We start from the raw sequence: 25,331 nt of genomic DNA, 5'->3' as shown, positions 1-25,331 counted from the left end.
CTCCCGCTAGATGGCAGCGTAGTGCCGGTTGATCATTCACCCAATGACATCACTGAATCTTTTCCCTCTTTTCCACCTCTTTTCTGATGCTGTCACAGAATTATCACACAGACTGGGAAAGGATGACTGCAACAGTGAGGAAGACTCCCTGCCTGAGTAATTGAAATGAATCTTCCATCTTCATCAACCTTGTCCTTTGACCCCCGGAGGTCCCGCTCCAGGCAGGAGAGCGTCCTCTGGGTGTGGTTCTGTGATTGCAGAAAAGCTCAGGAAATGAATGTTTTATCAGCCCGTGCTAAGAAAACAACACAGCTGCAGCCAGGGAGGAGAAACAAATATCTAAATTTAACTCATCTGTTACTGCCAAGCCAAACAAAGCAGGCAATGGACAGTTTCCTGTCCTCTTTTACAAGACACGATTTTCATTAGCCCGATGAGGTCTCGCCTTATCGAGTGACCTCCATATCTGAAATCTAGAGTGAGAATAGTCTAGCCGTACTTGTTGAAACTGTTGGCCTGGATTTGTGGTGTTTACTCAGCCGTGGCCGGCTCAGGTTGTGCAGCACAGGAGGTGAGCAGCCTGTCCCACTCACTCAGTGGAAGACAGAACGTGGGAGGAGGTGCAATGTCCTACTCAGCAGCAAAATTTAGAACGTGAGAAAGACTCGGCACGCTGGAAATTGCAGCAAGTCAAATGTGCATCAGTACCTTCTTTAAAATGGAGTTCTGAGGAGCTTCTTTGGGGAAATTAACCAGCGGCAGAGCACAGACAGATACACAATGTCTGTGTCGTGGGTGGATGATTGTCCCTCCCATTTATTTCCAATCCAGTCCAATCCCATCCTAAACACCAGAGCCACAGGATCTCCTCTCAAACGATCTCTCGCCCGAATGTGAGAATAGACAGCCGCTGTCAACGGCGAGCAGCGAGGAGGGGGTTTGGGAGATCTGAGAGCTGCAGTTCTGTCTCTTCTGGGAAAACCAGATGACCCTCCTCAAAAGTGATAATGTAAACAACTGGCCACTGGTGGAAATGTGGGAGTTTTCGAGTGAAAAGAGGAATTCTCCTCCAGAGCCGGTGTAAGAACAGCCAACAACACTGTAAGTTTATCTTTCGTGGCAGGTATTTGCTGGAGATAATCTCCACATTGGGTCTGTTGCACAGTGGAATTCTGCTTTCAGGCTTTCTTTTGGAGATATCGGTGGAACGCGGCAGGAATTACAAAAACCTTGGCGCCCAGACTCAGCATTCTCAACATATGGTGTGTATGACTTGCATAATTACATCTGTTTTTACGGCATTTCTTAGCTTTAATAACGTATCTTCGTCACTGACTGGGCTGGTCTGCAGCTGCGCCCGCAGAGGCCTCAAACAGCTGCTCTCAATTAATGTCACTCTTGAGAAACATTACTCGGAACAACCATTTGTTGACTTTAGATGTGGGCCCGGGAAAGCGGAGGATTTCATAATATGCGCGCCTGGCGACGTGAGTTATAGACGGCTGTAAAACTGCAAAGGCGGGGTCACGACCCAAACCCTTCCACCCATGTTAGGGATTGTTCCTGTTCCAGTTTGCCCGTTTTACTTACACTGTCTGCATGGTGTGACTTTGACGTTGGGCTGAGTTTTATGTCAACAACGTGGATTTTGTGGGCTACAGTGTTACTTTGCTGTTTTAACGGCGCTCCGCTGTGGTGTGTTTCAGTTTGCCATAAATGCCAGGTTTTATGTAAAGGTTAGTGGTTTACATGGGTTTTTACAGCCTGACATAATTGAAAATCAGCACCTAATTTCCCTGCAGCGTTAGTTTCCACCGCAACGACGCGGCTGCTTCCCCAACACCGTGTCGAAGGGAACCCCACTCTGACTGTTAGATCCCTTTAAGAAGAGGCTCTCTTAAACCACGACCACAACAAAGGCGGCAGCCAGCCTCACCATTTAGGTAAATGTATATGTTTCCACATCTGTTGTGTGTGTGTTTGTTTGTGTCTGTGTGCTTTGGAGGGGGAGATGTCTCACATGTCTGCAAAACCGGTGACGGCAGCGATCCAAGTGTAACAATGTAAATTGTTCCAGGTTCAAAGTGTGCTCTGTTGTTCCCACCCACCCTCCCTGCTCCGGCTGTGCAGCGGGGACCATTTTTAGCACCGCGCAGAATGATATATTCTGTCTGAAGTTATCAAAACAATGGCATTGTTTGGTGCAGAAAAAGTGAAAACCCTGCAGAAGCACGTCACGCTTCCATTGGGACCTTGAAAGTATTGGAATGTTTAGGTGGGAGGAAAGTCTGGGGATGTGAGACAGCTCGGCTATAGGACGATTTCTGCAAAACCATTTAGCATAACATTGGAAAGGAGGGAGAGGAGGTATAATCCGCACTAGAAATACTAGTGAGGAGACTGATTAAAAACCCTGCAAGTGTTGTTCCCAAACACCTTCTTAAAGAGGGAAGAGAGGTTTCTTTTTACCTCCTGCTGCATTTAGAAAACAGTGAGTCACGGCATTAAGGTAAGTAATGTTATGTTAGCTAATTATATTATTCCACAAAGTGGTTGCGTCCATTTCCTTTTCATGCATTTGGCTGACAATAGCAGTCCTCTCCTAATTCATCCTCAAAATAGGGACAGCACACGTTACCATGGAAACCCCAATGGTACATACGCAAAGTTTTTTTTCTTCCTTCCTCTTCGTTTTCTTCCACAAACATGAAATCCCAGTGTAATTCCGTGTATTCTTCAAATGGTAGCACCGGGATTCTTACATCGGTCTTACTAGTGGAAATCACCGGATTGGAAACGGGTTTATTGTGTATTATTATTTCCCCGCAGTGCTTTGGCATTATCTGTGAAAGCACCTGAGGCTGAATATATACCACCTGTCACCTTGAAGAAAAGCCTTTGTGGATCTCAGGCAAAGACACAAACATTTCATTTTCCCCTTCACAGCTACAGCACAAGTTGTCTGGCTGGGAAGGAAAACATTCCCAAATACGACAGCGTTGAGCATAAAAGAGGCAGAACACAGTAACTCATGCAGAAATAACTTTGTCCTAATAATATATAAATATTTATGCAGCAAACCAAACCAGTGTCCTCCTTTGCCTTCTCCTTTATGTCTTTACTAAAAGATCCTCCAGCTGTTCTTTGGCCGGAGAGAGCAGACAAACACCTCAGCAGATGTCAGAGAATCCACATGATTTATACATTTCCACCTGTTCAATTCCATTACTGTCAACAGTTTTATGTTTCCAAGTGGCAGCACTTTGGGTCAGGCCACTCGCTGCGACACAAAACTGCACCACTTTCCGGGTCTATTCAGACATCTATTATGAGCAGCAACCGTTCAAAGGCAGGTTGTGGTTTCCATCCCAGAGAACCGTCTAGATTTAAAAACCTCGCCTGCTGCACCGCTCGCTCAAGCTCCTAAACTCATCATCAGTTTGTTGGAGCTTTGGAACGCTGTTGGGCATCACGGTGGGGCAGACGCCAGCACTGAGGCCTCACAGCAAGAGCGTCCCCGCTTCAGATCTCCCATCCTCCCACGGTCCAAAAACACGTCTTTGGGGAACGCCTATCGTAGGTGTGAATGGTTACTGGTTATTACCCTGACACCCGTCTACATGGTTTAGCCCAAATGTCCCTCCGCAAGCTGCGACTTCCTCCCTTCCATAGTCTTGCTCCCCGTTCCCTCACAGCCGTCCTAGAGCGATCATTCTTATTATTTCTTTTGAGCTTGTATACTTAATTTAGAGTATTTTATCTCTTATGTTTGCCAGGTGACTTTGAGAGGCCTGAAAAGTGCCTGTAAATAAACTCCATTATCATTATCCTCCCTCTCATCTGAATGTGTGATGTTGAAGAAGAAGCTTTTATTGTCATCATACAGTTGATTGTAAAATGAAATTTGGACTCCGGATGGAGGCTAAGTCCTGATAGAGCGCCATGATTAATGGATGGATCCGCCACTGCCGCTCCGATGGGTGAATTTATGCCATACGGGGCTTTACTTTGTACGATTTCATTTAGTATTTTCATCTCGCTCATAGTTCGAAGGCTGCTGATGCTGAAACTTCAGCCTCAAAGTCGATTAATAAGAATTGAAGAAATTTGATTGGACTGCATAAGTTTCACGTCACTGGAAACTTCAGGCTCCATTAGCCGCAGCTAACACATAGCACTCAAAGTCTCTTCCAGCTGAGACAGAATGAGACCGACTTGAAGACGTTCAAGACAAACTTTCCAGTTATTGCATCAATATTGGTCATTGTTATTCAGTTTTTTGTTGTTTTCATTGACTCACTCCTGCAGTTCGCCAGCAAACTGCATCTGAAAGCTTTTGGGAGGGAACGCTTCTGGATTCTGCTGAGGTCATCGATATCCTCTGTATGAATGAGAAGCTGGCTAATAACCCCGGACGTTTGGTCAATCTTTCCGAGATGGACTGTCCGCCTGAAAAGTTCAGATAACAGGAGGGGGCGGGGGTTGCAGGCGTGAGCATGTGCAGACATTGGTACTGTATGTGGCCTGGGTGGGAAGTCTGCCAGAAAAAAGGGAGGGTGGTTTTTTTCAGGGTTTTGGGGGGTCACTCGGCTCTGGAGTGAGAAAGATCTGCTTTTCATTACAGGGACCCATAAGTCTACAGATCTGCTCCGCCTCCCAGGCTCCACTCTGTTTCCTGGAATTGTTGTGTTAGTCAGTGATCCAGTCGTTCGCTGTCTTTCGCCCCAAATCTTGATATTTGGGTGATTGATTAAAAGGGTATGTGGACTGGCAGGAGTAGGAGGTGCTTTCTCTCTCTCTCTCACACACACACACACAGTGAAATACTGGAGAAAGTGTCAGAGAGGTGAGATAAATCTGCAACGAATATTGAATGAGATCATTATGATTTTAAAAGTTTTTTGAAGCAACTTGCAATAGATTCACTGATGAAAAAGCAAAAACGCACACGACCCACATGTTCAATAATCCAAACGTGTGGAAGCGCTGTCTGAACTGAATCGGGAGTTCTCTGAGCACCCACAGGCCCAATACACTTCGGAATTTCTTTTCCCCCCTCGCCACATTTTGGAGAAAACACTTGTTCTGGGGTGGAGTGCAGCGTTTTGCGGGAACATTAACGCTTTGATGAAAGCCTGCACCGGTGAGCTGTGGGAACAGCGGAGCTTATATTTATGCCTCAAAGTGGCAGGAGGTAATGAATCATCTTTACGGAGCCTGGGACAAGCTGGTGGAAATGGAATAACACAGTCACAAGTTTGACAACCTCAAGTAAAACGAACTTGAAAAAAAGAACCAGGCAGTTCATGAAGAGATAGAAAAGATGTTGCAAAAAAGCGCCAAAACATGCAGCTCCGATCCTGAGTGGCCATTCCTTTGTCCTGCTGTGCGCGCACACACACGCGCACGGGGCCTGGTGGGTGGATGAGTGAAGTCACATGGTCATTTTTCCTTTTTTCCCACACAAACACACCCACATCCTCTCCCATGCAGCCGCTCTTCGCTCCACTCCTTCTTCTTCTCCTCCTCCTCCTCCTCCTTCTTCTTCTTCGGGTGTTTACTCTCAGCGGGCAGTCCGCTCCGTCCGGATACTGTAGCAGCATCAAGTTGCGCACTTTTTTCAGGGCCACCATGCATCCGAACCGGGCGTAACATCGGTCTACTTTGACTTTTTGCGCACATTTTTGGAGCCCCCAGTCGGAGGATTTGGACACCGCATCTTCGGCGGAGGCGTTGAGCGGCTGAGCTTTGTACATTCAGGTATTTTGTTAAACTTAAGAGGATCAACAATGCGCCGCTTTTGTTGTTAACACGTTGTTGTTCACGTTAATCAAGTCTTCAAGTTGCGACTCGACTTCGTACGACCGATACTGTAAAGCCTCCCCTGCTGCTGAATCAGCGGTAAAAGTTTGCTTTTTGCTGTAAAAGTGGCAAATAATGAGAAAGTCTGGGAGCTGCGAGCCCCTCCGCCCCCACGTCCAGGTAACAGCAGCCCTGGAGCAGCTAGCTGCTATTCAAGTTGACTCATTTGCATCAGGCCAGGCTCTCCCCCCCATTTATTTTAAAGCTGACAAAGCTTTGCAACTTCTAAGCGAGTAGAAGTGTGATCCTTCCTCCCCCATCTGTGTGGAGAATAGCTGAAGAAGCGATTGTGTGGAAATGAAGCTGTCTAACTACAGATCTCTGCTGCTGTGCTTGGCTCCTCTAGTTTTTATCTAACCAGCTTTGTTAGTGAAAGCAGCATCAGTTGCACAATGATGCAGCTCTGCCTTTACTGTAATTCAGTGAGTCATTATTGAACCCATTCAGCCTTCTATTCTGATATGCTCTACCGGTTGCCTTGACAGCCTGACTGTAAAGTAGGCTGTGTCGTTATTCCCCACATACAGCTTCCAGGAGAGTAGGAGGACGCACGGCGAAGGTATGAGTCTGGTGGAGGTGAGGCCGATGGCGGGGTCTCTCACCCTGCCGCTGTCGAGCAGCGAACCCAAGGAGCGCTACTTCGACCGGGTGGATGAGGGCGACCCCGAGTACCTCCGCGGCAGGAACATGTCCCCCGACCTGAGGCAGGACTTCAACATGATGGAGCAGAAGAAGCGGGTCACCCAGATCCTGCAGAGTCCGGTATGTAGCCAGTGGCTGTGTTGTAAGTGCCCTCCTACACAAGCTTTCACTGTAGATGAGTCAGAGAGAAGATTTCAAGCCGGAGAGAGAGATGCACCTTTACATAAGGCACACAGACACACGGTGAATGCCATTATATGTGTGCTGCAGCTATTTTATTCTAGCGCCGCCGCTGCCTGGAGCTTTGGCCCGTCGTCATATAGATCTATACATTGCGTCTGCATCAGTAAAGACTCCTACTGCAGGCAACTCCAAGTTAACTTGTCTTTGGGTAAATTTTAACCGGTTTTAAGTGCATTGTGGGCAACTACAGCCATTGATTTCCCCAATCCCATCTCCCAGTTTAAGCAAATGGTTCCCACATTCTTAAATAAACTCCCCGCCCTTTTTCTACGTAGTTCTCTCTAGATATAGGTATTATATAAAGCAGCTCTGGTTAGGAGCAGCATTCCTGTGTTCCAGTGAGGTAATAACTCAAAAGGCTTCTAGTTTATAATGTGCTTGGCTATAGTGTGTGACACCACCGCCAATTATGCACCGCAGCTCAGGCCATTGAATTCAATCATTTCAAAGTCAATAAACACACTCAGAGTATCTTCAGGCAATTTATTTAATGACGCAACATCGGCAACATTACTCCCCATTAGAGTGGTAGAAAATAAACTGTGCCGGGAGTTCTGGTTTTACACAGGTTACCAGCTCTGGATATCGATATACATCGAGTGTTCTTTGTCTGCATTGAAATTGAACTAATGATGAAACAAGACAGAGGCAAGTTTTGAGTCGCAATGTTCGCATTTCCACTCCATCATCCAAATGGACGACACGTGCTGCTGCAGTCTTTCGGGGAATAAAAGGAGAATTCTGTGAGCGCTGTGCTTTTAAGGAGTTTACCCCGCAGGCTGAGAAAGAGATCATTCTTCCAGCAGTCTCCACAAGTGTCTTTTGATTTGGTTCAACATGTGATTTGACCTGCAGCTACAGAACATTTAATGACTGGTGTCGGGTGCGCACAGGCCTACACAGCTGAGTGGATCTAGCAGGATCCTGGATGTGGATGTGGCCTCTCGCTATTCCCCATTTTTCTTCAGAGACAGGTCGCGCAACATCTCCTCATAGTTGTCTGCTTCCAACATAATGAACGGTTGTTACATTTGTGACAAGCGCCAACGAAGAGCGTCTGGTTGGACGGAGAGCGAGGAGTTGAAATAAAAAGATGCTGCTGAAGTGCATGAAAATTAGCCCACACTTATCCGTGATTGCATAACGGGCCAAACGCGCAGAGCTCATCTCATCACCATGGGAACCGCTGTCGGATGAAGCAGAATCCCGGAGCTCGCAGGAAAATACTGTTGCTTCAAGAGTCACAGAAAATGATGGTCTGTTTTAATGTGAATTCCTGCTGCTTCTTTCACAGGCAGACAGAGAACTTCTTAATGGGGGCGGCCTGATTTGTGTGTAGTTGCAATAACGGTCCCCTGAAAGCAAGCTGAGCCAGAATGGCACTAAATGGCTAAATTATGGGAGCTTTTACGGTGTCTTACCTGTTCTTTTCTCTTAATCTAGCCCCAAGAGAAGCCATCATATTACTTTTATAAGAAATTGTTGTTTTTCCTCCATCTGCAGGTGTTCAAGGATGAGCTGGAAGGCCTGATTCAGGACCAGCTGACGAAGGGCAACAGCCCAACAGGTCTTCTGGCACTGAGACAGATCGCTGACCTGGTCATGGCCAGTTATATGGGAGGAGCTGGTCCCCTGACTTCACCCATCAGTAAGTCTGTGTGTGTGGGGGTGTGTGTGATTGAGAGAGAGAGAGAGAGGTAGAACAAGAATCTCTCCTTGGGGACTAGATTGTTATTCAGCGAGTACTCCATCCGTGTGCATTATGCAGACTGAATATCTTCATTGTCAAGGAACTGAATTGTCAGACTCTTGTGACTCTGAACAACCCTGGAACAGCAGAAACAGACAGAAAGTTGTTGATGGCCTTTTTTTTTAAAATTCACTGTTTTTATTAAGGAGCCCTTGTGACTGGTCTCAGTAATGAATCGCAGCATTTTTGCAGCACTAATGAGGCTGGCGTAACCTGTTGAAACCTGTTTTTATTGTGTTTCTGGGGAGGTCACACGGAGGTCAACTCTGTTGTCAAAATGGGGTCCTGCAAAGCCTTTATATGGAAAATACAGGAAAATACTCTTCCTCTTGGTCTTCCTCTTGGTCTTCAGCTGCCGACTTGAGCTAAATGAGATGCTTCATCTGCATACATGATTAAATCAAACATAATCAATAATGTCATGTTCATGGCAGGCTTCGGGACGGTGACTCCAGTCAACGATTTGTTCGGGAACGAGTCTCCGTCTTACACTAAAGGAGAGAAGCAAAGCCGCTGCAGGCTGGCCAGCCTCTACAGGCTCGTTGATCTCTTCAGCTGGGCTCGTTTTACAAGCTCCTACATTACTGTGAGTACGACTTCACTGCCTTTCCTGCTCCGCACCACTGCACAGCGGTGCCCTGTTTGTTATTCCCTGACTTATTTTGAGACACTGTATGGTATTTATGGCTTTGGAAAAGTCACATTGTGAGTTCCCAAAAAGCAGAAATCGTGGGCTAGAATCAATGTGGAGGAAGGAAGGTGCACCAGCCCACGCATCCATTTTTAAGTTTGTCAGAAGAAAGCTGTTTCTTCAACTTCCTGTTCCCTTGAATCTATAAAATAGGTTGTCTTGACTCTAAATAGTTGTAGAAAATGTGTTTTTTTTTTGTTTTGTTTTTACATTCCTGGTACAAATATTTTTAAGTAAAGAATTCCACTTTCTGTGTTTGAGTCTCACGTGCGATGATAGAATCACTAAACTGAGACTGGTATTTCTGCCACAGGTGCGTGTGAATAAAGAGCAGGACCATATTCTGATCAGCCCACAGGGTCTGTCGTACGCCGAGGTGACAGGAACAAATTTGGTAAGTAACCCTCTTTGTTGTCGTGGCAACACAGGGAACAATTAAAGGCCCCACTCGTAGATTTGCACTGTTAATGAAACCTTGTTGTCTCCATTTAGTTTTTAATAATTTAGCCGTGGCTTCATATGAAAGCAGCCCCTGAAGGTCGGCTTATTAAGCCTAACCAGAATTCATGTCTAGATAATTGTGACAGGTTATGCAAATAGTTTATAGCAAGCTGCAGTGTTTATTAAGCCGATCGTCAGCACTAATGCATTCTGTCATGCATATAAGTAAATATTTGGCTCTGGACTCTCAGCCTGGTATTTAGAAATGCCCTTGCCTTGTTTTTGTTATCTATATGCTTTCACACGGTTTGAAATGATTGCAGATATTTCTGTTTACGGGGTCCGTGATGTTTAAACATGCCAGTAAATAGCAAAAACCCCATCTGGTTTTCTGCAGGTGAAAGTAAACATCATCGGCGAGGTGGTGGACCAGGGCTCTACTGATCTGGGCATTGACCAGTATGGATTCGCTCCACATGCTGCCATTTATTCAATGCGGCCCGATGTGAGGTGTATAATCCACATCCACACCCCCGCCACAGCTGCAGTGAGTATGCTGCACACATCAGAGCAGAGAGGCAGGAGAAAGCCCACTCTCTGCTTTCTCAGTCACTTTTAATGCAAATGCATCATTGGAACATTTTTTTTAAAACAGATATTTATAGGCAGGGCTGTAAAATGTTCTGGGCAGAATCTGGTTTTGGTCCAAACTGTTTCTAAATGTGTCTGATTCTCAGACGCTTTTGTTCCAATGCTAACAGGTGTCCGCGATGAAGTGTGGAGTCCTGCCCATTTCCCATGAGGCTTTGCTTCTGGGAGACGTGAGCTGTTTTGGTTACCATGGTAGCCTGGATAATAAAGAGGAGAAGGTGGAGTTTCAGAAAGCTCTGGGCCCTACTGCCAAGGTAGCGTCAAACCGAGACACTTCATTAGCGACACACTCACTCTCATGGGGTTGCCGTATTAGACTGTACACGGATGAGCCACACGCATGAATAATCTAACATGACAAAGAAAAGTGGAGCTCTTTATGTTAGATACACAACTCAGAAGTCTCACACTGAGAATAATTCCCACATCAAAACGGGGACGTGATGCTTGTGATTAGTGGTGACTATGGAATGAATTAAACTTGTTGTTGTGTTGCCTTTCATGGGTGGTGGTGCGAGCGGTTCCATTTATCTTCTCAGGTTATGGTGCTGAGGAACCACGGAGTGCTCGCTATGGGAGAGACGGTTGAAGAGGCATTTCACTACATGTACCACTCCCAGCAGGCCTGTGAAATCCAGGTGGGGACTCTTAATCCAAATGAAATGCTCAGATGCGTTTCTTAGAATATACTCCCTGGAGACTGTTGTTACATTTGAAGTGTAAAGATTGAAAGTCAAATGTCACTTCTAAATATATCTACTACTTTGGACCTCTAGTCTGGAATTTTTGGACACAGTCATGGAAAAATCTATTTTGTTTCCTGGGAGCCACAGGAGGTTCTGCAAAGCACTTGAAAAAAGAGGAAGTTGAGAACAGGCGTTCAGCTGTTGGATTCTGTATTTCTCCTCTTAGATTCTATCAAATGTTAGACATTTGACCTTGGAACTGCCTTTAAAGCAAGATAACCCTAACACAATGTCTGAAAAAGTCATTTAATTGTTGGTTATTTGATCTGTGTGGGGCTTTTAAATAGAGATCTTTGTAGTTTCAGGTTTTATTTGATTAGTGACTCAAAATCTGTTAAACTGCTTTGTATTTAGTTGTTAACCATTGCTCTTTTAAAGGGTACAATAATACATCTCAATAGTCATTTCTGAGCCGATTTCCTTTTTATGGCTGAAAAACACTCAGTGATACGTTTTTAATCAGTGGCACAGCAGCCACTCTTCTAATATCATATTATTATTCAGCTACCTGTGAGCTAAAGCTAATATAATTCAAGCTGAAGTCAAGGGTTTCTCTCCAGCTCAGTGAGCATCTTTAAACTAGACTTTTTTTGAGAAGAAAAAAAAAAGAGAGAGAGAGATGTGAAATCCAGGAGGAATACCTGCACAGGTTAATAACCATGAAATCTAATATGGTCCTAATCAGCAGGACTGAGGAGGAGCTTTGTGCTCTAGCTGCAGTACTTATTAACACACATTAACAGGAGGTGAGCTTCTGGCAGCTACACACTGCTGGACTCTACAGATTAATATTCTGCCTTCTTAACCCCAGAATAACTAAGACTGGTGGCATTACCGTTTGTCCAGGTCGGTGCTCTGAGTTGCTCAGGCGGTGTGGACAACCTTGTGCTCTTGGACAAGGAGAAGTTTAAACCCCTGACCCGGGGCGTGTGTGAGGCCGGGGTGCCGGTGAACAATGACATCAAGTGGAAAGCGGGCGAGGCGGAGTTCGAGTCCCTCATGAGGATGCTGGACAACCTGGTGAGTGAACCCTGACCTGCATCTTTTACCCATCATGCTCCGAGTTTCCTGCCCTGTTTGTCGGGAAGTGTGCGATTAGAGAAGACAATGAAATTGGATTCATTTTTCTTATAATCTGGAATGACTTGTGTGATTTATTGATGCGGCTGCGAGCATTTTTCACTGTTATCACGTTTAACGATGAGGGATGTTGTCAGGTCGCGATACAATCGCTGAACTGCGGTCTCGTTACGCGACAGACGTCTGGCTGCTGCCTGTTTAAACCTTCCTGCTCTAACCACACGGCTAATAAGCAGGCGCCCAGATGTTCTGTGGACAACAAAGATGTCAGCCTGTCCGTTTGTGTATGCTGCTCACTAGCAGCTGCGGTCGGAGCGGGCCGCAGCTGCATTAGTTCTGTGTGATCATGGCCCTCCTGCCCTTTCAATCACCGCTTCCAGGCGCTGCGGCACGCTGCGGGCAGCATCAGCCCCACACACCGCGCAACCACTTAGTGCGAGGATTCTAGAGCACTCAGTTGAAAATGGTATTTGGATTTTTCTCTCGGGCCGCTCCTAATGGCTCCGGCTGCAAATGTCACGTACAGGGAGTCGATTCATCAATGCCAGGAGGCGGAGTTGACTTGTTGAACACGAGGGGGTGATTGTAGGTGGGGATCAAGATTAAGATGGGGTAAAGATCTCAGGATTTCTGTCTGGAGACTTTAGATGGGCTCTTTCAAAGACAGAGCTGTCCAGAACAACTGGACACTGAGCTAATGCTGAACGCCATGGGGTGTTCGGTATTCCTTCGAAATGTTCAAATTAGTCTATTTTCTGTTATGAGGGAATAATTGAGAAGGCTGCAGCTGAAAGACAACTGTTGTGAATAATGTTTCCTATTTTGGGACTTTGTAGGGATATAGAACAGGCTACTCGTACAGGAACCCCATTGTCCGTGAGAAGCCTCGCTCCAAGAATGACGTGGAAATTCCTGCCACCGTGTCAGCTGTGTCCCCGGAGGACCATGAGCTGGGACTGCGGAGCCCCTTTAAGTTTATGTTGCAGAAACAGCAGAAAGAGAGGACCCGGTGGCTCAACTCACCTAACAGTTATTTGAAGGTCAATGTACCCGAACACTCGCCCAGTGGGGACGTCAGCCCCAGGACCAAAACCATGGTACATTAATTTTCATGTCAATTTCCTGTATCAATTAATGTTATTATGTAGTCCTGACTGACTCGGAAGGAAGTGGAGCTGTAATTCTTCTGTATTAGTCTGCCCTCTTGTGGTCAGATCGATAACTGCGTTTATAGTGTTTTTTGGGGGGGCTGAATTTTCCTGGTTTGTTTCTTTCAGTGGATGAAATCTTCACATCTGGGAAACAATGTCGGCACACCAATAAAGATTGAGGACCCCAACCAGTTTGTTCCACTCAACACCGATCCAACAGAGGTCCAGGATAAGAGGAACCGGGTTGGTTGCAGCAATATCTCATTTTCAAAAATATTGCCGAGTCAGTTTCCTTCACTTGTTGCTTTAAATTCTCATAATAATATGTTACAATTAAGGTCTGATCTAGAAATATTGGTAGGTGATATTTCAACCACCTTCAATGCGATGATGCCTGAGATTTATCTGTTTTACTTCAGATAAAAGAGCAGCACAGAGGAGATCACATGACTCCAGGACCCAAGTCTCAATTATTAGCAGGCATAGTTGTGGACACCATTCCAGGACCAGTGAGTATATTTTCACTCTTATACTGTTGGTCTATGTTATGCAGGAAATATTTCATATTAGTTTAACTACTGTTGCAACATGTAAAACATATTTAATTAAAAAAAATAATCTTGCAATTCACCCCCTTATTGTCCCTTAATGCAAAGATGAGAAAACAGCAGGATGTTCCACTGCAGTCAGGCTTCTGTGTGGCTCCCATGTCACAGTGTAACTGTGAGAAATAAAGCTGATGTCATGTTCTTAAACTAGATTTTGATTTACTTGGAGTGGTTATAACCAACGTACCAAGTGTCTTGTTGTCTCAGAACTGCCACTCAGAAAGATTCTAATAAGTTAAATGACAGCAGCAAGACAAAGCTAAATGTTTAAAATGCCCGAGAGTCTCGGAGGCACCAAAACCCTGTGTGTGTGTGTGTGTGTGTGTGTGTGTGTGTGTGTGTGTGTGTGTGTGTGGTGTGTGTGTGTGGTGTGTGTGTGTGTGTGTGTGTGTGAGAGAGAGAATGAATTACACTAGCAAAGTGAGGACATTTTGCCTGGTCCTAATAACATCAGAGGTCTGTTTGAGTGTTAAGACCTGGCTTTAAGGGTTAGAATAGAGCTGGTTTTAAGGGTTAGAATAGAGCTGGTTTTAAGGGTTAGAATAGAGCTGGTTTTTAGGGTTAGAATAGAGCTGGTTTTTAGGGTTAGGCATTTAGTTTTGATGGTTGGGGTAGGACGTAAAAGTCCTCACAAAGGTAGAAGAACAAATATCTGCAGGTGTGCTCGCAGCAGATTTTGATTGAGGTCTAATTAGTAAATAATTCAGTGTCTGTTGAAATTACATGTTGAATTTTAGGAATCCTGAATAAAGTTTTCACCTTTATCAGTTTCAATTTGCGTTTGAGCGGTTGAACATCAACAGCACAGAAAAGCTGGTCAACATGGCAACAGTTGCAGCACTTTTCCCTCAGTGGATGTTTAGTTTAAATCACCGATTATTTCTGTCCGGTTCACGTCTGACATGTACAATTATCAACCAGAATACAAGTGCGAGCCATATACGCTGATTTGGGTTTGCAGCTCAGTAAGGAGCCGGTAGATGGAATTATTGGATTTGCAGGTAGAAGGAAGGAAGACCATCACACCTTCATTCTGGATTCATGGGTTCATTGAACCGGCAGCTCCAGATACCAGAAATCTGATTTATTGATATGAACTGTCAAGATTCTTCCACCAAAGTCTGAGATATGACGGGAGGTAAAAGTGCAAATACTGACATTACTGACAGCAGCATCTTTCTGTTCCGGGCTTATTGGAGAGATAATCCTGGAGCTGTGCACCCGTGTGTCACTCAGCGACTCTCACTTTTCCGATGACCGCTCTTCATGCTGCTCACACATCACCTCTGTTTTCGCCTCCCAATCAGGCTTTCATCAACGAGGATGAGGAGTACACTCGCTCCCTTCCCCCCAACCCGTTTGGCAATCTGACAGAAAAAGAGCTGGAGGAATACAGGAGCACGGTGGAGAGAAAGCAACAGGGCCACGAAGGTATCTTCAACCCATCCACAGCCTGATTTCTCACACATCACTGGCTATTTTATTGATATTAAATTTAAAATCACCATCAAGATAAGTGTGGAATTCCAGTTTCAAGGACATTGCGTCTAAACTGGTGAGAGTTTAAGGTCATCCTGTTGATAGATTAAGTTAGATTATACCCAACAGTTGGCCACTAGGGGGCGATATTCTACACAGAAGTGATTAACTAATGAATATTGATTGACCAATAAATCATTAAGACGCTTAATCCCCCCTAATTTGATTGAGCAGATGAGTCTTAAGTTTCTGGAAACAGACGCGCCGCATGAATTTGGTGTAAAAGATAGATCTCATATTTTTCTGAAAGTCCCGACTGGAGCTGCTTGTTTGATCTTAACTCCGCTGAGGCGGCGTGATCGGGGTAGGTGTCAGAGTGTTGCTGTTGAACCTCACTAGTCTGGCTGCCTGTACGATACTGCAGCTTTGATAAATGATGAGCTCTTGATCATATTTTTCAGAAGATGACGACGCCACAGATGCAGATGAGATGACAACGTTTGATGGCTCCACCATCTCCCTGTCGCTGTCTCCCATGATGACGCCAGTTAAAGGTGATTAACAGTTAGATGCTGGTGCCTGACAGTTGCTCAGTCTTTCATTAGACATGTGCCATAGTCTGAGCGCGCCGTTCCTCAATCCTTTCCTCGCCGTTGCGTTCTGTTGACAGATGGAATTCCCAACGGGAAGGATCACCTGGCGGAACTGGAGGAGGATCTGAGCATCGAGGTATCAAAGCTGAGCCTGAGCAACGAGGAGACAGTGGAGATCTCCATCACAACCAAGGAGACGGGGGAGCCGCAGACCCCAGAGAGCCAGACCAAGAAAAAGAAAAAGAAGTTCCGCACACCATCCTTCCTGAAGAAGAGCAAGAAAAAGAAGGAGGAGAAGGAAAAGGTGGAAGCTTGAGGCCATTAGGTGTAAATACAGTCGGTATTCATTCATTGTATCTTGTTGAGGGTGCCTGACAAATGTTTCTACTCCTGTTCCCTTACTCAAAGCCGTTCCATGATTCTGACAGTGATCGTTCCCGAAGGGCTCCGGAGTCAAAGCCGATAAAAGATATGGGATTTTAACAAAAAAAGATAGTTGTATTTGTCAGTACCCATAGTGTGTAATGATACAACAATATAACGTTCCAGTAGTTAACAGAATATAAGTTTAGTTACAATTGTGAGTTTTCTTTTTCTTTTGCACAAGTTTATTGTTGAATGTATTCTGAAGGAAAATTTAACCATTTAACAGCCACACGTTGGCTGCACATTAAGTTTTTAACCCTAAAGGAGTACGATTTGTATCCAACTCTATCAATATCGCGTAATAATATATGTTGAATGAATAAGTATTACAGTTTAGTGTTTGATAGCAAACTGATTTAAACTAACTCCATACTAACCATGCTGTGATTGGGTTTTTGGTCGTTCTTCATGTTTCCTGTCATGTTCCTGTTTCGGTGGTTGCTGCTTCATCGTAATTGTGAGGAGGATTTGAAAGCAAAGCTTTGATGGATTGACAGCAAGTCGCTCGCACGTAGAAGCCGAGAGTCTGAATCGGGGCAGGTTGGATGTGCTGGATGTGCTCACGTTAAGGCAGTTTGCTGTGGAAAGCCCCAGTTTGGATCTGAACTGTGTTATGTAACCGTTTATACATCCCCGTCGATAATGTGAATTGTTGTGACCAAAAGGGAGCCAGCTCCTTTGACTCTGTATATAGTTCTTTTTGTGATGGTTTGTTAACCAAATGTTCCACTTTTAGAAATGTGACAGTACAATCTAATAATACAAGACTTAATCACAATGTTTATATCCATCTTAATACATGGTAGAGTGACTTTTAAAGAGTTTAATATTTAACTTTGTAACTTCCTGTGCCTAGTACTTGTATTTCCTGTTTACATCACTAACTGTGCTGCCTTTTTTTTACTTTACATTACAATCGTCCTGCCTCATAGACGAATCTTTAGTAAATCATTTCCCATCTGATGAAATAAAACTTGATGTATATTTCCTTAACTGTTTTACTCGAGTGTCGCCCTTGATTCAGGCGTGTGCAGTGCTGCGCTGCGTCTTCACGCAGCATCTAATTTAATCGGAGTGGACGCAGCTCCTCGAGCATAAAGGAAAGCCTGCAGAAGAATACGGACAGGCTCCCTGTCTCCGAAACACGGCGTCCTCCCTAAAACAATGGCCAGTGCTCGCTGATAATTGACCGTGCGCGGCTGTATAATCAGGCTGCAGCCATGATATGAATAGGCGTTGTCATGGTAATCCACAGCGAGAGGGAGAGGGGGCCGCCGAGACAATGAGGGGATTTGGTGTCTCTAACAGGTGTTGGCGCTGGGGGAGTGGCAGGATCTACCCCCCCTCCCTCCTTGGCAAACATCCCGCAAGATGGTCTGAAGGGAAATGAAGAGGTCAAAGGTCAGACTTTTATGCTTTGAAGCAACAGTTTACAGCAATGAGACAACATTTCAGTGTTTGCCAGCTTTCTCCTTCTTGACCTTTGCTCTGAGCTCCTCCATGCAGGGGAGGCGGTGTGTGTGTGTGCAGCAGGTGACACACACTCTCTCCCAGTGCCCCGGGTGTCCTCTTGCTGCGACCTCGGGGGCAAAGTTCAGCCATTGTTTTAGAACAATTGTGTTGCTGCACAATGGCTGATCTGAGATTGGCGCCTCGGTCGGCGGCTCCGCCAGGAGACCACCAGTCCTGCCGGGAGACCACCAGTCCCACCAGGAGACCACCAGTCCCGCCGGGAGACCACCAGTCCCGCCGGAGACCACCAGTCCCGCCGGGAGACCACCAGTCCCGATGCCGTACCGTCCGCTGCGTGTGAGCGGCGCGGCATGTGTGGCGGGCCTCTGCGCGGGCCAGCTCCGTGTCGCTCGGCCTCCCCTGTGACGGCCGAGCCGCTGGCGTAATCCTCGGGCTTTTCAGATTACTGCAGTTGGGGTCACATTCTGCAGTGGGTCAGCTGGACATGAGCATCGCTGCAGAGGTGAACAGTTTGCTGCTGAAACCGTGTCCGACTAAAGTCTGTCAGGGTGTCGCTTCATTTACCTTCACATCAATGAGGCCTATTTAGAACCCCAAGCTGCTTCTCTTCCGGTCTGCATACACCAGGCAGAATTAGACTCCGTGTGTGTGTGTGCGTGTGCGTGTGTGTGTGTGTGCTCTCTCCCTCTCACACACAGGCGTCCGTTACAAGCCCGGCCACATCTGCAGTGGGCCAGCCATCTGCACTCATTGTCTGGGAGGCTCGACCCAACCCTCCATGCATGGCTGGTCTTGTAAAGACAGGCTCTTCTCCTCCGTCCTTCTCACTGTGTCTGAGTGTGTGTGCGTGCGTGTGATGGGGGGTAATTATACAGTATTTACATTTACCCTATATCTATATATTTACACTGATAAAAATCCTGTTATTCATTGAAACGCTTTTTATTCAAGAATAATCTGTTTTTGTTGGCTTGTCTGTGTATTTTGGAGCATCAAATCAACTAAAGTAGACATCAGTGGTAAAACTTATTAAATATGAGCGCACATCCAAGTGATTAACACTCCAAATCACCTCTAGGCTCCAGATCTGGCTCCTAAATGCACCCGGGGCTGCCTAATTTTTCTGGGTTTGACCCCATGCTGTCTCAGCCATGTGGCCTTCATGCTCATTTCAAAAGTCAGATAAACGAGGGCGCACACAGCCCACTTACATAAATCATTGTTAGAACTGTTGTGTGCGTGTGTTTATGAGTAACTCTCACGCAGTATTAATAATGGGGATTTATTATGGCACAGTTGACAATGAATACAATATGCATGCGTTGGTGGGAGGGATTAACCACCAAGTAGGGCAAGTGGCTGAGGGTAAGGACTGCAATTCCGCCGAGCCGAGTTCATTTCAGTCATCCGCCCAGTGCGCAATCGGGGCAAGGAGAACACATTTCAGCGTCGCTTATTTGCCAAAGCCCCGTTCACCAAAAAAGAAAGAAAGAAAGAAACAGTGAGAATGGTGAAGTACATGCGCCAGCGCAGCGATCTGAAACCCGAAGAGGTCCTGTCGGAGTCTGACGCGTCCACGGACCAGCAGAATTTCGCAGAGATGTCCGACTATTCGCTCGGCGACGTGTTGTACTCCAAATGTTCCGCAATGGACCAGATCGGCACTTTTATGAGGAACGTGCAAGTGCTGCTCGATGCTGCGAATTACCTAGAGAATGTCGAGAAGAGCAGCGGAAGTAAGTGAACACGGGCTGTTGGGGATATTAACGCGTAATGCGTCGACCAGACAACAATAGAGGCGAAGGCGACAAAAGACGCGCAGCGGACGGATGAAGTGACCCGACAGCGGCCGGAGATAATTCACCTGTTCCCGCAAAGCTGCCGTTTTAACCCCACCAAGATTTGCAAATTTGGGGCAAATGAGCAAATGGCGTACATTTGGATTTCACGTTGCTATTGCACTTTGAATCCACAGCAGCCTGCAGCTAAATGATCTGCTCCCATTAAAATATCGTGCCGTGCTGACCGTAACACACTATTTCTGCACTGCATTCTTTAGAAACACGCTTATATCCCTGCAGCCACGGAGGGTCTTTAGCGTTTTCAGCTTTGTTTGAGTCTCCTATTACTATTTTTCATTGTCAGCCTATCTTATTATCTCCACATGTATTTTATGTCATATATTTGAAAAATATGTGTCAAAATGTATTCGTGTGCGCACAATGACCGCGACTCTGAGCTTTTATCTGGCAAAAGTCTCAGAACCAAAGCGCATCTTTTATTTCGAGTGGCAGCTGCTGCTTCCTTGTATGTGATGTTCACATGGTTTCCACATGGAACTAATTGTGAAGTTTTCATTGGTCTAGACGGGTGTTCTCAGCGCGAGAGTTTACGAGACCAGCCAATCACAATCGAGAGCCTGCCTGACGTCACAAGTTACCGTGTTAGGTCTGACGGGAAATGTAGGCTCGTCTCCAGAACGTATTGCGTTTTAAATAAATCGCCTCTCCCCAGAGAAATGCGTGGTAATTATTCGAAAATGATGTGGTATTTTCCCTTGTTTTGTTCAACACTGCTCTAATTAATTGCCTCAGTCCACACACTACAAAGCAATTTAGAATTCAGGCCAAATGAGGTCACATCGACGGCCCCAGTGAAACCTTTATTGCTCGTAGCACATTTGTGAAAACAAGACAGTTTGTTTAATCGCTCTGATCCTTTTTTCAGAGTACGAGCATGGCTACGCTTCGTCATATCCCACAACCCGGAGTGAACATCATCAGAACCAACGCAAATTCAAAAACAGGAAACTGGACAGCACTCATAATAGGTGAGATAATTACTACAACACGGTGCTGACATGAAATATGACCGCCAGCGGTTTCTTGGACAGATTTGTTCCGCCATTGCAGACGATCTCCTTGTGTAACTGTTTGGCTTTCACATTTCAACAGGTCTGCACACAACGAGCTGGAAAAGAATCGGTGAGTAGCACAGGAACGGAAAGGTCATTTGTTGTTATGACAAAAACAGCCAGCGATGTAAGGTAAAAATAAACGATACGGGGGAAAGGAAATGGCCAGGAACATTATTGTTGGAGTTGAGTGCGATCAAAGGGCTGCATATTTTATGCACGGCTCGGATGTTCGTGCGAAGCAAGGGGCAGTGCAACACAGTTCCATCATAGCTGCTGTGTTCCTGGAGGACACGCAAACCTTTTCCCAGTCAGCAGAAGGAACCATCTGTTTCCAGACAACAGGGCTCCTTCCTGGCACGCTCTCAGCCTGGTGGAACAGCAGCTTTCTCCTCTTCCTCCATCATGAGACCTGGCCCTGAACACCTCAGCTTACATTTGGCCTCAAACCCGCAATGATGCATTTTGAAATGATTGTGGTGACAGGAGGCGGCTTGATTATCCTTTTATTTAAAAGAAGAGCAGTGTCCTCTGCGTGCTCCAGGATCAGGGACAGGAATATTCAGCTGACCTCAGCAGCTCTGGCATCCACAACAAGACAGATCCATATGTAATTCCGCTGGAGTCAGGCGAGACTGGCGAGCAGCAGAATGTATAAACACATAAATCAGGCCGTCGGAATCCTCGACTGTTTTATTGCTCATCACAGATGAATTAACAGCATCTTAATTAAAATCGATCTGGGGCAGTCAAACGGTCTCGTGTCTTGTGCTGTAACTGCGAAGGAGGAAATATTATAATCCAGTTTAAGTGGGATCAGTGCGGAGGAAAGGAATCCATCAGTCTGGAAACGCATTCGCTCAGTTTGCTGTTGTTTCCGGCTGCGTAAAACGGGTTTTCTCTTCCTACAGACGAGCACATCTCCGCCTGTGCCTGGAGAGGTTGAAGTCGCTCATCCCTCTGGGACCAGACTGCAGCCGGCACACCACGCTGGGACTGCTCAACAAGGCCAAAGCACACATCAAGGTGTGGTAGTGTAATTTAGTCCCTGCGGAGCTGCGTCATCCCGGGATCGACAGCCAAATTCATGTAAATGTGCTCTAATACTGGAGCGCTTTGTGTTAGAGGAACTGTCGCCGTACAAATATCACAGCCACGTGGAATGATAATTCCGTAAAATATCCGGGGTGAAATAACTCACGTACTATGACAGGATTAGGATTAAATATTAAACGGAAGCTAAAAAAAGGAGCTTTTGAATAATATATCTTGAGCTATTATATATAGAATAGTCAGAATCTTCTGTGATGCACAGACGAAAGAGTTCAGCCATTTTATATAGAGGCGAGGCGTGACGTTTTAGTGGGCGTTCCCAAATAAAGCAAATTTATTCTTATCCTTAATGTGCCGTTGGACATCGGCTCCTGTTTCCCACTGAAATGAGTCCAAACATTGAGAAGCGTGAACGGGACCTGACTGTTGCACCTGGACGTGCAGACGTTGGAGCTGCAGCAGGGACTTCCAAACACGCCGACACATCGCCGCCGCCGCAGCCATCTTCTGTGCAGCGTCTCACACGCTCCGGGATGTGCGAGGTTACTGCCCGGCCTCTGTGTCACCGCTCCAGGGTGTATCTAAACAACGCCAGACATAAACACCAACGATCCCGTAGCCTCCAATGCTGCAGCACTGCTTATTTATTTACTAGACATGTTGGATTTCTCTAAACGGAGACGGGATGAAAACAATCCTGACAACCGTCTGTGGGAATTGTCACAGTCGGGGAGGGGGGGGGGGGATCAGGGGAACTGTGATGTCTGCCGCTGGCTTGGCCTCTTTCAACTCCAGGAAACGTGACCTCTGGATGCTGCTGTTTTGCCTTGAGTCTGAGATGTTTTTTCGGGGGGGTGAAGGGTGGTGCAGAGGCGGCCGGCTCACGACTTCAGGAAGTGAAAGAATATACAGACAAACAGAGAGGCAGTGTGTTTGTTTACCCGCCTCCCTTTGTTCCTCTGCATCGAGCCACACTTGATTTCATCGCCGATGCCCAATCATACTCCCCAAGTACTTACCCAGGAAAAACAAGCATAAAGCTCCCATTTGTCAGCCAGTTCCAGTGCCTGCCATCACCCTTCCTTTCTGTAGGAATACATCCGTTTGCTTAACTGTATTACTGGTGCATGCGGGGACACAACAGGAAGTCCTCCCCCCAAAGCAACAAACAGTTTTAATTATGATCCATAATGGGTTCACCCCAACTGCTTCTTTGAAGCACAATAGATATTATCAGCACAGGTCACTTTAGGAATGACTCTGCAATTATAGTGACAGAGGTTGATTGTGTGTCCGTGTTGTGTCATCTAAGACGGTCAAGACGCCGTCTGAAAGTTAACGCTTCCTCCTTTCCCTCCTCAGAAACTTGAAGAGACGGACAGGAGGAGTCAGCACCAGCTGGAGACTTTAGAACGGGAGCAGCGGCACCTGCAGAGGCAGCTGGCTCAGCTGCAGCCCCACGGGGAGAGGGTCCGCACGGACAGCCTGGGCTCCCGCGTCGACTCCGAGCGCTCAGAGTCGGACAGAGGTCAGCTGCTGCTCCCCGGAGATTTAAAAAAACGTAGCGTTTGTATCAAAACTCTTTACGCTTCACGCTCTTGTTTTGGGACAGAGGAGATTGAAGTGGACGTGGAAAGCACCGAGTTCTCCCATGGAGAAATGGACAGCGTAAGCACCAGTGGTGCGAGTGATCTGGACGACCACAGCAGCCGGCAGAGCTCCGCCAGCGACGAGGGCTACTCCACCTGCAGTGTAAAAGTGGCCTTCTCCGCCTGAACCACCAGCCTACGTCCTCCAGCCGGGGTCCCTCCCTTCAGAGTTCCATCCTACAGCTCTCTTCTCCCGTGCTTTAGCTCACCTCTCTCCAGAAGAAACCAGCCTCGAGATCCCACCTTTACAACTTCAAGAACCAGCCTTCGGGTCGAGCTCCAGCCTGAAACGAAAAGGCTCCTCGCGGCTTCGGCCCGGCACGTTCTTACGCGACAGCCATCAAGTTTGATTCCCGCGGCTTTGTCGTCTCCTCGCGATAATCCCGACCCCTCCCCCGTCGCGTTACCAGCTTGATAACAGTCCCTGCACTTGGTTTAGACCCTGTGGCGTTGCACCTTTGCAATATTGAAAGAGTTTCCCACCTTTAGTCGAGGTGATCTTCAGAAACCAGCAAAAAAGTAAATAAGAGAAACAAACACAAATCAACCCAATACCAGCTAGGAGCTCGCCATTGGGAATGTTTGCTCTACTTGCCTTGTCTCGTCCTCCTGGAGAACTAAACCAGATGGCACTTCTAGTCCGTGAACAGGCCAGTGGCAAGGGCTAAAAAACCTGCATTCCAAAATGTCGTACACTCCAGTAACTCTGCTTTAGGACCCACGATCAATGATTCATGTGGCGTCCCACTTTTGACTGGAATAGTCGAATCCAAACAGGTGGCGTCGTCCGCCCGCATAGTCTTAATTTATTTTTTTCTTAGTTTTTATGTATTTATTCTTGGTATATTTAATTCCACCACAGCTGAAAAGCCCTTTATTTTGTAATGTATGGTTTTCTTTTGGAATGATTGCTGCAAAACTTGAAAAAAACAAACAAAAAAACAACAACGCATCCCCGTTGAAACGGTGCTGAGGGTTTAACGCTTTTATTTTAAAAGGACGACACAGTTTTCACTCTGCACAAATTCTGTTTTATTTCCATGGTGATAAGCTATTCTACACTTGTCCAAGCACAAGGCCTGAGCAATAACATCTTTTTTCAGCATCTTTACTATTGGCTGCGCATTAATCCGTCTGCGGACGGCTCATTTTCCTCATTCCACGATTTCTTTTTGATCAGTGAAAATGATTGTAATTGATTTTTCCTTTGACAAAAACTCGACGGTGCATGCGTGTTGAATGTAGCTTGTCTAATCATGTTAAAGAAACTGCTCTGGTCTGACAAGTCTGTGGCATGAACACCAACCAACAGTATCGATTTTGGCTTTTACTAACTGCATCGTTTCTGTACTGTAACTGAAGAAAAAAACAACACTATCAAGTCAAATCTGGAGAATTTCCATGACACGATTGCACTGCTGACCCGTTCCAACCTTGAACCAAATAAGACATTTCATTTCTCTGGTCCAAGTCCTGCATAGAACACCAATTTGTGTCTTAACATGGGTATATGAATCTTGCACAAAGTTCCTTGTTACAGGTCTTTCTTGCCCAAAACTGTTTGGGATTCTGTAAAATGCACTATGAGGGAAAAAAAAAAAAAGTCTTTTGGTAAATGCATCAAAGCACAGCCCAGAATGTTTTCTTTTGTGCTTGAATCGGCTTTCTGTGACAAAAAACAAACATGCTGCTGGTCCCCAAATACTTTGTAACAGTTCCTGATGATGTCCCTGAAATCTTAATAAACCTCTCCCACCCATGAAGCGCCCACCTATACATGCATTCAGTAAAGAGACTGAAATGAAACCAGATTGTAAGTTGAATGTAAAATAGTCGGTATTTGAAATGCATGATTATACTGCCCCCTGCAGGACAGTCA

At 46.0% G+C, this 25,331-nt stretch overlaps 2 protein-coding genes across 5 annotated transcripts; both read left to right on the top strand.

Moving 5' to 3' along the window:
* Positions 1 to 1,122: 1,122 nt before the first annotated feature.
* add3b (adducin 3 (gamma) b) lies at positions 1,123 to 17,356 on the top strand. 4 transcript variants are annotated; one of them, XM_057047094.1, is made up of 16 exons: positions 1,123 to 1,262; positions 1,803 to 1,943; positions 6,390 to 6,624; positions 8,251 to 8,395; positions 8,932 to 9,083; positions 9,502 to 9,582; positions 10,027 to 10,176; positions 10,391 to 10,534; positions 10,820 to 10,918; positions 11,873 to 12,046; positions 12,943 to 13,203; positions 13,384 to 13,500; positions 13,677 to 13,766; positions 15,173 to 15,296; positions 15,806 to 15,898; positions 16,015 to 17,356. In XM_057047094.1, the coding sequence occupies exons 3-16, from the start codon at positions 6,424 to 6,426 to the stop codon at positions 16,251 to 16,253; spliced, it is 2,070 nt and encodes a 689-aa protein (XP_056903074.1). In that variant the 5' UTR covers positions 1,123 to 1,262; positions 1,803 to 1,943; positions 6,390 to 6,423; the 3' UTR covers positions 16,254 to 17,356. The 4 variants fall into 4 exon arrangements, with proteins under 4 accessions (XP_056903074.1, XP_056903073.1, XP_056903072.1 ...); XM_057047093.1 differs by lacking the exons at positions 1,123 to 1,262; positions 1,803 to 1,943 and adding an exon at positions 5,477 to 5,760; XM_057047092.1 differs by lacking the exons at positions 1,123 to 1,262; positions 1,803 to 1,943 and adding an exon at positions 6,240 to 6,284 and having other exon boundaries at positions 6,364 to 6,624; positions 15,809 to 15,898.
* A 1,814-nt stretch (positions 17,357 to 19,170) lies between these two features.
* Positions 19,171 to 25,215, top strand: LOC130533568 (max-interacting protein 1-like). The gene is made up of 6 exons (XM_057047095.1): positions 19,171 to 19,572; positions 20,564 to 20,666; positions 20,791 to 20,820; positions 21,662 to 21,776; positions 23,166 to 23,331; positions 23,416 to 25,215. The coding sequence occupies exons 1-6, from the start codon at positions 19,344 to 19,346 to the stop codon at positions 23,577 to 23,579; spliced, it is 807 nt and encodes a 268-aa protein (XP_056903075.1). The 5' UTR covers positions 19,171 to 19,343; the 3' UTR covers positions 23,580 to 25,215.
* Positions 25,216 to 25,331: the final 116 nt, after the last annotated feature.

Source organism: Takifugu flavidus, chromosome 11 (genome assembly GCF_003711565.1).
Source record: "Takifugu flavidus isolate HTHZ2018 chromosome 11, ASM371156v2, whole genome shotgun sequence".
NCBI classification, from domain to species: domain Eukaryota; kingdom Metazoa; phylum Chordata; class Actinopteri; order Tetraodontiformes; family Tetraodontidae; genus Takifugu; species Takifugu flavidus.
The sequence above is the reverse complement of the archived record's forward strand: the minus strand, read 5'-3'. Positions and strand labels throughout refer to the sequence as shown.